Source organism: Henckelia pumila, chromosome 3 (genome assembly GCF_033568475.1).
Source record: "Henckelia pumila isolate YLH828 chromosome 3, ASM3356847v2, whole genome shotgun sequence".
Classification (NCBI taxonomy): Eukaryota; Viridiplantae; Streptophyta; class Magnoliopsida; order Lamiales; family Gesneriaceae; genus Henckelia; species Henckelia pumila.
The window spans coordinates 182,328,476-182,339,905 of NC_133122.1; the positions used below are offsets into that span (position 1 = coordinate 182,328,476).

The 11,430-nt window shown below is 34.2% G+C and overlaps 1 protein-coding gene across 1 annotated transcript; it reads left to right on the forward strand.

Annotated features, from left to right (window-relative positions):
• The first annotated feature begins 629 nt into the window (after nucleotides 1-629).
• Nucleotides 630-10,185, forward strand: LOC140887520 (translation factor GUF1 homolog, chloroplastic). The gene is made up of 22 exons (XM_073294792.1): nucleotides 630-1,090; nucleotides 1,423-1,599; nucleotides 2,343-2,429; nucleotides 2,534-2,590; nucleotides 2,785-2,850; nucleotides 3,567-3,629; nucleotides 3,899-3,943; nucleotides 4,110-4,210; nucleotides 4,956-5,052; nucleotides 5,377-5,448; nucleotides 5,753-5,907; nucleotides 5,994-6,051; nucleotides 6,811-6,891; nucleotides 7,001-7,087; nucleotides 7,706-7,777; nucleotides 7,879-8,013; nucleotides 8,123-8,196; nucleotides 8,539-8,626; nucleotides 8,701-8,778; nucleotides 9,043-9,118; nucleotides 9,730-9,770; nucleotides 9,928-10,185. Exons 1-22 carry the CDS (start codon nucleotides 803-805, stop codon nucleotides 10,021-10,023), a joined length of 2,094 nt encoding a protein of 697 aa, XP_073150893.1. The 5' UTR covers nucleotides 630-802; the 3' UTR covers nucleotides 10,024-10,185.
• Nucleotides 10,186-11,430: the final 1,245 nt, after the last annotated feature.

The window sequence follows — 11,430 nt, forward strand, 5'->3', positions numbered from 1 at the left end:
TATTCATTAAAAGTACAATAAAAATAAAAAAAAAACATCAAAATAGTTAAAAATGTTTAAATCAAACACAAAAACTTTCGATGAGTGGTATTGTGCAAATCGAGATGATGAGTGAGATTCATGTATTGTTGTGTCGCTATTTGCATTAGCCGTTTTTTCCAATGTGATATATCATATATGTCTTTTTATTTATGAATACAAATTTCATGTTGAACACTTTCACGTATGTATGATACACAATTTTTATAAATAGTATAATAAAATATTAATTATTTTACAAATTTACTCGATAAATAATTTTGAAAAACAAAATGTGTATGTAGTTAAATTTGATAAAAAAAAAAATTAAACTTAAATGCAATTTAAGTAATGTGTAAATTTTACGTTATAATTTCTTTATGCGCCAATTAAGATATTTTCAATAATGTATAGACCAATTTGATAATTTATCAATAGTTGGTATATCAAAATAAGTTTTACTCATTTTTTTTTAAGTTAAAGTTGAAAACTAAACATGGATGATGTTTTATTTTTATTTTGTTTTAAATCGGATAAAAAAAAAAAGCTTGGCATATAGAAGTCGTGAGTAGCCAAGGTATAATTGGACAAAAAAGCAGTAAGAAAACTGGAGAAGAAGAAGCAAGCAGTCTGTCCAGATAGCCGTTGTCTTGTATTGATTCTCATTCATTGTGTGTGGCTGAAAACAGACCAAAGCTCAAACAATGGCAGCGACTCACCCCCGGAGGAGCTCAACTAAATATTAACACCAAAACGCTAACCACTGCCGCTCCGCTGCGGAAATATGGCCGTCGCCGCCGATGTTTACCGCCTCAAATTTCTTTTGGCCCCAAATCCCCGCTCAAACTCAACTGCCTTCGTTCCTCGTCGCTCTTCTAATTTAAGCAGAGCCGAATCTCTTTTTCATCACAGGAATTGCTTTTCTGCCAGAGAAATCGGCTTATTGCACCAGAAGCGGCGTTGTGGTTTTGGTGGCGTACGTTGCCAGGTTACTGGCATTCAGCCTAGACGCCCTCCTTCTGATGCTGAAATCGAACTTGCCGCTCGTGCTGGCAAAGACCGCCTTTCGAAGGTTTCAGTACTTCCGAAATTGTAGTTTCTCCGAGAGAACAGTTTTTATTTTGAAAATTGTCCCTTAATAATCATTCAACTAGGTTTTAGGAAAAAGAATTAGGAAGAATGCTGATATAGAGTGGTAAGATTTTCAATTTTATTCCTTGGAGCCGTTACCACTAAACCAAAGTGATGAAGAACCATATTTGTGAGGGTAGATAAAGAAATAAAGCATTTAATTCCATTGTGCCACTAATGAGGAAAATTTGAAGATCAAACCCGTGTTATGTCATATGAAGAGCGAGCTGTTTTTTAGATTAAAATAAATGTTATTATGTATTGAAATGGCAGGTGCCTTCATCAAATATAAGGAATTTCTGCATCATAGCTCATATTGATCATGGGAAATCGACTTTGGCGGATAAACTGTTGCAGATGACTGGCACTGTGGAAAGCAGAGAGATGAAGGAACAGTTTCTCGATAACATGGACTTGGAGAGAGAAAGAGGCATAACTATTAAATTACAGGTCGACTTTGTGGCCAAGTAATTACTTTAATTGATATATAAAACATGTGTGAAGTTAGTTCTCGTTTGGTCTGTTAGGCTCTTGTTGCATGTCATTGAATCAGATGCAACCTCAAGTTAGTTATTTATTGAAATTGCATAGCATGATCTCTCATGTATATTTCTGTTCGAAGTTGACTGCAGAATATTTTTAAGAATTGTTCAACACGAGATTACCTGAATCAAAGGATAGTTGTATTCCCCAACTGAGTGCAGCTCATAGAATAAATTAGGTATCAGGAGTTAAATAGCAGATCTGATCTTCTTGCGACCACATAATTGCTGTAAGTTGCAACATATTATTTTCTAAGGGCACTGGAGTTCAGCATGTAAGGTGACAATAGTATTCTATAATCCAAAATTGTTTCCGTGACATTAGAGTCTCACAGTTGTACATTGCGATCTTTCTAGTGAAAATAGCCCTTGGTTATTGGAATTTCTCTCGTACGGGAGATGGATTTAGATACAATTTTTTCTTCTCGACCTGCAATCTGATGCTTGGGGGAAAAAAACTGGGGTGTATTGTCCAAATCATAGGTCCGGTAATAGATGTAGCCTTTCCGCTGGGTAAGATGCCTAATATTTGTTGTAATGCCTTGTTATTCTGATCTGTTAAAGGTAATATGAAATCTAAGTTGAAGTTGCTCTCTACCGTGATCATTGTTACTTAAAAATTATTGAACATTGAAATGTTTTTCCTCATAGGCTGCGCGGATGCGTTATGTTCATAGAAATGAACCATATTGCCTAAATCTTATTGATACTCCAGGTCATGTAGACTTCTCCTATGAGGTATATTACTGACACTGTAAGATTATTTTTGATGAAATTTTGATATTTGATGGTGCCCACCAGTATTCCCCACATTTGTTCGTTCTCTTTTACAACATCTGTAGGTTTCTCGCTCTCTTGCCGCTTGTGAGGGTGCTCTCCTTGTTGTGGATGCTTCTCAGGTGAGCCGCTTCTCTCTTTTCAATGCATGGTCATTTTTCAATCCTACCTGTTTCTCTCCCAACACCCATGGGAGTTACTTATTTACATGAATTTATCCTTTTCTGAACCAATTTTATCATATCGAAGTCTCAAATAGAAATATATTTTTTGTGATAGTCAATATTAAGATTGGTGGTTAAACATTATTTTGCAGGGGGTCGAGGCCCAAACACTGGCTAATGTGTATTTAGCATTGGAAAACAATCTTGAGATCATTCCAGTAAGGGGAACTTTCACTCTAACTTCAAATTGCTTGATTCTCTTTTAACTTTAGAATGCATTGTTTTTGAAGGATATGTGGTGTCCCCATGGAACATGGAATGAGTAAAATGAGATGCACATTAGGAAGACTACATAATGCAACGCAATAAATGCTAGCAGTATTTGAACTCAGACTATTTAACAGAAACAATGGTTTATTTAAATCTAAACATAAACATAAAACTAAATATGATACTTAAGATGGCTGTACATTTCTTAAAAAATTTATAATTTCAAAGAGAGCAAATAACCCTGCTGAAGGCAGAATCGTGGTGCTAGGAATGATGTTGTTGCTGTGACGCTGGTTTGGTGAAACCAGGGGTGGAAATCGGTGTTGGTGTTGGGTGAGGACAGTGATAAGGATTAAAATGAAGTGCATTGCGTGAACTTCAATCTTGCACGTTAGAATCTCTGCAAAAAAGCATATTTTTGGGTTTGTGTTTTTCACTTAATCCACAATGAGAAATTCGAAATCATATTTCCCCTAGCTTTTGGTGAGTTTCATTTATTTAGTTTTTGAGGTAATTTCTTGGCAGTCTAGCTTTTGGTAGATGGACCCATATACAACAACAATTCCGTACTCTTAGAATTTTATCAATCGCTCATCAAAATTTGCTATTCTATATGATCTGTAATCACTTGGCAATTGAGTTTTCAAGCATTTGTGTTCTTCAGGTTTTGAACAAAATAGATCTTCCAGGTGCTGAGCCAGATCGAGTTTCTCGAGAGATCGAAGAGGTTGGTTTGTCATGCTTGATGGTTTACTGAAGAATTTCACCAAAATGAGGAATTTGGATCCAAGTTAGGGAATTGTATTGTTATGATGATAACATTGTCTTTTGTTATGATGGACCTTTTCAATCTTTAAACATATTTATCAAAAGCAGTCATTACCTCGACATGACTTTCATTTTAAGTCAAGGATTAATAACTTAAGAAGCAAAAAATGTTCTTGATTATGCTAAAAGTGTTCTCTCAGTTCTGAAATTGCTAATCTTTCTTCACAGATTGTTGGTCTGGATTGTAGTGAAGCAATTCACTGCTCGGCGAAGGTTGGCTCTATTTCCATACATCTCCTTGCCATTTAGACTTTGACAGAAAATGCTATCCTCTATCGACTTTATGATGTATAAAAAGGTTCATTTGTGGGAGAAAGGGTTTGTGGATGATCGTCGGGGAGGTCTTGGGTAAATTTTAATACTTACTATTATTCTGTAGGAAGGGATAGGTATCACGGAAATTCTAAATGCAATTGTCCAAAAGATCCCCCCGCCTCAAGATACTGCTGAAAGACCCTTGAGGGCTCTCATATTTGATAGGTATCAAATTTAGGTACTATGATAAACTCTATGATGTTTAATACTTGTGTTGGTAAGTTATTTGCTTGAATTTATATTGCTGTTATTTCAAACAATCCTCTTCCTTTCCATAATATATTGATTTGATTTTTTAATCTATCTTTTCCTTACAACACGAGAAAAAACTCAAGAGAAATGTCCGGCTTCTTTTAGTATTTTATAGGTATAAAATTTTGTTACTATAATAAACTCTGTGATGCTCAATTCTTGTGTTGGTTAGTTATTTACATGATTTTATATTGCTGTTAGTTTCCTCAAATAATCATCTTCCTACTATAAGTCTATAACAGATTGATTTGAATTTTTCAATCTTTTCCTTACAACAAGAGAAAAAACTCAAAGAAATGTCTGGCTTCTTTTGGTGCGTGGTTTTTATATAAATAGCATATTCTCTGTTGTACTTGTTTTTGATGAAATTTACCTTCTTGGACTTCTTTTCATGGTTTTGAGAAGTCAAAATCTTTTGTTTTCATGTCTTCTGCTACAAATGTTTTCTATTTGCAGATAATGTTTTACGCGATAAACTGAAACTTTTCACTTTACCTTATCATGTTCTCCGTACTAATTACCTGATTCTGTTTTAAAAGGTATAGTGATTTGCATACATCAAATTAATTTTAGATGCCGAATTGATTTAATTTTGGCTTTGCTTTTGTTAATATGTCAATCATCTTCTTACTGCATGTGGTTTTGAAATATTTGGCAGCTACTATGATGCATACAGAGGGGTCATTGTATATTTTCGACTTATTGATGGAATTTTGAGAAAAGGAGACAGAATATTTTTTATGGCAAGTGGAAAGGTATGGCCCCACAATCATGCAGCGTTTTCATGAGGTTTCGTTTATGAAAATGATGTTATATACTTCTTGAGGAGCCTGGAGAGGAACGTCAGCCCTTTTCAGACCTAATTTCATTGATGCGTGAATCTACTGAGAGAGTAAATTCCATAGTTTACCAGTTAATTGATTTACCTGTAACTGATTGCTTGCCCATCTGGATTTATTATTCCAGCATGTAGTTGGGAAAAAATATGTTTAAATATTTTTGGTGCCCCGTTTCTGAAATGTAGCTTGGATCTACGGATTTTACGCAAAATCAGCGCTAATGTTGAATTTCAAATGCAGGATTATTATGCTGATGAAGTTGGAGTTTTATCTCCTAACCAGTTGCAGGTTGAAGAGTTGTATGCTGGAGAGGTGGAAAATCTCATCTTGCTTGGTCTCGTGATTGATGCATGCTTCTTTGATAGAATTTGAACGCATTTTCTTTGAAGAGTGTATGCTGGAGACGTGGAAAATATCGAATTTTCTTGTTAAACTTTTTCATGGATGCTCAGAAAAACGAGAGTAACTCATCCACTGGATTTTTTACTCTCCCCTTTGAAATCCTTTTCGTACAGTGTACTTTGACAATTCTGTAGCGATGTCATTTTTATGTTTGTTCTCTAAGCATTTTAGTATTTATTTCCAGTACAAATATTTAGCAACACATATCATTCAGGTAGGTTATCTTTCAGCTTCCATAAGATCAGTGGCAGATGCTAGGGTGGGTGACACAATAACACAGTACAGTAGGAAAGCTGAACAATCGCTGCCTGGATACAAGGAGGTTACACCAATGGTTTTCTGTGGCCTATTTCCTGTTGATGCTGACCAGTATTACCCTGTTTCATTCTTTATGTGCTTAATATATTGGGGATTGCAATTTTGAATAAATTACAATGATTGTTTTCTTATTGTAGATTTCATGAGTTGCGTGATGCTTTAGACAAATTGCAGCTTAATGATGCTGCTCTAAAGGTAGGCCCTCTTTGATAGTTTTGTCGCAAGATTGTGCTTTGGGGATTGGAGGATTTTAAAAAATAAAATTATAAATATACATGTAAAACCATCTTGGAAATAAATCTTAATCTTATTATTATAATTGTATACTATATATTGTATAAGTAATTCACCAACAGTTCAGAATAACTACTTCGCTCATTTTAGTAGATTGGCAAAATACCCCTTCTTCTTTCGTTCAATAAAAATTAATATAAAAACCTATCTTAGTAAATTCTAAAAACAACAAAATAATTTGTTGATCATAATTTAAAACAAAGATTTAAAAATAATTAATTAGGTTAAAAATATATGCATGCGAGTTATTGCATGCGTGAGTTGTTAGTATAAATAAAGATGGTTGTTTTCTTTTGTAAAACATCGAATACAGAAGCTTGTAGCAAATTTATCGATTATTCGAGCCTTTATTTCTGTCTTCTTTGCTTCCCCTACTTGGTTCAGGGACCATTATCGCTAGTAACCGAGCAATAGAGAAGAAAGTTACGAGGATACTTTACTTTCTGAGAATTTTGAGAAAAAAAGTATCAAATGCGACAAATGCTAAACGTTACTGAAGAACATTTTATATCAGACCCCATTAGTTTTTCTATTTTGTTGGGATCTTTGGATGTTGTACAATTGTGCCCCATCTAAGTTTTTGTTGACCATTTTGTTTATGTTACGCTTCTGAATAATATACATAAAAATATATTTCCCAGTAATTGTGTTACCATACAGTTTGAGCCAGAGACCTCAAGCGCTATGGGATTTGGCTTTAGATGTGGGTTTCTAGGTCTTCTTCACATGGAAATTGTGCAGGTGAACTGGTTTTTCAGTATGTTTTGCTGTTTTAATCTTGGTTACATCTACTAGAACCACTTGCTTTGTAATGATATGGATACTGTTCTGAATGAGTTCTGTTCCACAGGAAAGGCTGGAACGTGAATACAATTTGAGTCTAATAACCACAGCCCCAAGTGTTGTTTACAGGGTGAACTGTGTAAACGGTGATACTGTAATATCTACTTGTCCCATTCTTGATTTTTTTCGCTGATTCTTGTTTATTTATTAACATTTATCATGAGAGCTGTCTCTCTTCTGTAGCTACAAGTGCTATTCTTCTGTAGCATTAGGAATATGAACGCAATAGTAGTCATGTTGGACTGCTACAGTTTGGTATTTGGGTTCCTTGCTTTATCGTTTCAGTTATTTGTGTTTCCATGTCCTCATATATCTGTAATATGCACATCTTTTGATAAACCAGCTGCTTTAGTAGAAAGTGTTATCAAATCATTTTATATATGAAAAGAGTAAATTTGTCAGGGTCCTGCATGGATATGGATTTGAAGATTTAATTTAAGTATAATTGTATGATAAATATCTAATTGTCACCAGCTCAAGTCTTTATTGAAGTCCATATTTTATATGAACCACTTTTAGAGGTTCCCTCTTATGTTTATGCCTTGTAATGTTCTCACATGTTATAGTTTTGATCTATTCTGTAATTTCCCTAAATTTCTTTTTGTTGACTGAATTCTGCTGCCGCTGGGTTTTATGCATTATCATTCTGAAGTAAGATATTGTTGGCCGTCTCTTTCTTAATGAATTTATATGTATTCCTATTTTGGAACAGGTTGAATGTTCAAATCCATCTTTACTTCCTGAACCTGGAAACAGAAGGTCAATTGAAGAGCCATTTGTTAAGGTTGGTCACCTTTGCTTTGGCCTTGTGTGTCGGTACCAGTTTCAAAGTTTTTAACAGATAGCTTGAGCATGTAATTAACTGATATTTTCCCCAACATACAGATTGAAATGCTCACTCCAAAAGAATATATTGGTGCCCTAATGGAGCTTGCTCAGGACCGAAGAGGAGAGTTCACTGAAATGAAGTTTATTACTGAGAGTAGAGCATCGATAATTTATAGGTTACCACTAGCTGAGGTATCCCTCTTTGAGGTTAAAGCGACTTGAATTTCTGGTGATTAGAAAGTATTGCCTTCATTTTCTGTCTTGTGTTTCACTTCGAGGATTTGGGTTGTTCATTGTGCAGATGGTAGGGGATTTCTTTGATCAGCTGAAGTCAAAGAGCAAAGGCTATGCTAGCATGGAGTACTCCTTAATTGGGTACACACATCAATCGATCTTTTGGAGTAAATAGTTAATTATAAACCAAACTAGGCAAAAGATTTCTTCTGCTGTGAAACTGCTGTTGTTATTTAGATATTGTTCTGGATTGACGAACCAGCCTCACACTTTCTTCTTCTTTCTTCATGAACATCACTCTTACTTAGATTAGCAGGCTAAGCTATTCATTTCTTGAAATTGTAGCGTATTGTATTCCTGTCGGTTTATATTTACATTCATTCAGTTAATTACTTCTATTACCTTTTAGCTATCCAAGGCACATACTAACTATATTTTTAGATTTATGACTGTTTTACCATGAGTTTTTTGAATCATGAATAGGTATACAGAAAGTGATCTGATAAAACTTGATATTCAAATTAATGGGGATCTTGTGGAGCCTTTATCAACTATCGTGCATAAAGACAAGGTATCAAACTCTTGTTGGCTGGTTTGCTAGAATTTTCACAGAATGAAATATATACTCATACGCACCTTTCTCAGGCTTATCCTGTTGGGAGAGCTTTGACTCAAAAACTGAAGGAACTAATACCCAGACAAATGTTTAAAGTTCCAATCCAGGTAACTTCACTTATTTTCTGGGAAGCACTATCAGGATTCTATCAGGGTCAATCCACCTAAAATTTTCATTCACTTCAATCTTGTAAGAAATGCCACTTGCGATTAGATGTGGATTGTGCATGTAACTCTTCTTTCTCTATAAGTTTCCATATGCTTACTAAATCTGATTATCCAAATGAAACGAACCACCACAAAATGTATTTTGGAGCTTTCTTGGTTGTAATGTAGACTATGTAGTCTAAAAGTGCCTCACCTTTTTCACAGGCATGCATAGGCTCCAAAGTGATCGCCAGCGAAACTTTGTCTGCTATCAGGAAGGATGTTCTTGCGAAATGCTATGGTGAGATTATGTCTCAACGAACAGACTGCCAACTGCAGCGATGATGTTAATATGTTATATGTCCATGATACAGCTCATATGCTAGGTCAAATTAAAAAGATATAAAAGATTGTATGGTCATGACTTAAAATATAAAACTACTAATATTGGTTTCCGGCATCCTATCAAAACAGCTCTCATATTATACTAGATTCACAGTTTCTTTTAAATTTAGTAAGTTGGTATTTGGTGGTTGGGTGGTTCTTTATGGCCCTTTGTTGCTCAATACAAGGCTGACATAGATATGTACGCCTTGCATAATATTGTTTTGTTGTATATGTTCTCTAGTCTGTTACTTTATGGAAGGATATACATTAAACTAAAACTATTGTTGGATACCTCCACAAGTCCTAACTTTTGAACAAAAATGGTCTCTAACATCATATCAGAATATTGTGTTTCTCATGACACATCGTTTTCCTACTCTTATTTTGATACTTTCTTGATATATAATGGTGTTCATTTATTGAGATTATTCTGAATCAACTCTTTCATGGGGAAGAACATATGATGAAAATCTTACCAACCTTTACATTTTCTATGCAATTACTTTTCTTGATTGTTTTCTCCAGGTGGAGACATCACGAGGAAGAAGAAATTATTGCGGAAACAGGTGTGTTTAATAGATATGCGGGTTAACGTATTGTATTCCTGTCGGTTTATATTTACATTATGGCAGTTTCTAGGAACTGTTGACCCGCATATCTGTATGTATGTTTCCTTATCAAACCTGTAATGGTCGACTAATGGTTTCGTTGCACTCCAACCAGGCCGAGGGAAAGAAAAGAATGAAGGCAATTGGTAAAGTGGACGTACCTCAAGAAGCATTCATGGCTGTGCTTAAACTTGAAAAGGAAGTGCTCTGATTTGCATTTGTATATAGAAAATACTATTCTCAGAATCCATTTTCATTTTGAAAGAAAAGGAAAAAAAAGAAGCGAATTTTTAACCCAAATTTTTGTGGGACAAGAAAAGCATTGAAATCTTCACTTCTCGGACTCGGAAATAATGCAGTATAATTTGATTCTCGGACTGGGAAAATAATGAGGGGGGTGGGACTTCTATAAAATTTAATATTAATTCATATTAATTCAAAAAAATTAATTTGATTTGTAAATTTAACTTTATGGACTCGGAAATAATGCAGGATTAGGGCTGAGGAAAAATACCGAATGCCGAAAATACCGTCATATCGTACCGAAAAATTTACCGAATATACCGAAAAATCGGTATACGTAACGTACCGAAATTTTCGGTATCGGTATCGGTATATAAAATTTTTTATTTCGATATATTCTTTTTTTAAAAAAAATTTTCACGGTATACCGAAAAAAAACTCGATATACCGAAAAATTTTTCGGTATACCGAGTTTTTTTTTCAGTATACCGAAATTTGTCGGTATACCGAATTTTTTTTTAATTCCGGTACGGTATTCGGTATAAAAATTCTCCATACCGAAAATTTGATATACCGAATTACCAGTATGAATTTCTTTATATCGGTATGATACGGTACGGTATCGTAGTTCGGTACGGTATACCGTACCCAGCCCTATGCAGGATAATATTGTGGCATTGTTTGATGGTTGTGGGATGTTTTTTAGCTTTTAAATTTTGTACTAAGTGCAAACAAAAACTAGTGATTTGTAGCGGTTGTATTGAAATAGTATTTTGTGTTTTTTGGATTCGACAATTTTGTAATTTATTTTACATCCATACAAAACTCCTTTATATATTGTATGTAATAATATAAAAGATAAGAAATTTGGTGAATTGCCAAATAAAGTTGAGCGACTGAGAACAACTAAAAGCGATCGAATGGCAACCGAGTGACATAGTAAAAAATTGAGTAGTCAATTCATGTTTTTAAGGTTATTTACTGTATTACGGTATATTTTCATGGATATGACAATAAAAAATTTAAATTTAGTGTGAAATAAGTAAAAGAGCGACTGAGAGCAATCGAGAGCGACCGAGTGATATAGTAAAAAAGTGAGTCAATTCATGTTTTTAAGGATATTTACTATATTAAGGTATATTTTCATGGATATGACACTACAATAGTTATAACTCATAAATTTCTTCACCTTTTAAATTATATCACTCAGTCGCCTTCGGTCGCTCTTTAAGTTATTTTACATTAATTTTAAATTTTATAGTCTTAACATACATGAAAGTCTACCATTATATAGTAAATAGTTATAACTCATTAATTTCATCATATTTTATATTATATCAATCAGTCGTCTTCAGTCTCTCTTTTGGTTATTTTA

What these genes read in the sequence shown, in the direction of transcription:
- LOC140887520 (XM_073294792.1), top strand. Translation starts at nt 803, where the DNA reads ATGGCCGTCGCCGCCGATGTTTACCGCCTCAAATTTCTTTTGGCCCCA. An exon ending in TTTCTCGAGAGATCGAAGAG is followed by an intron (nt 3,630 to 3,898) that starts GTTGGTTTGTCA and finishes CTTTCTTCACAG; the next exon opens with ATTGTTGGTCTGGATTGTAG. An exon ending in AGAAATTATTGCGGAAACAG is followed by an intron (nt 9,771 to 9,927) that starts GTGTGTTTAATA and finishes CACTCCAACCAG; the next exon opens with GCCGAGGGAAAGAAAAGAAT.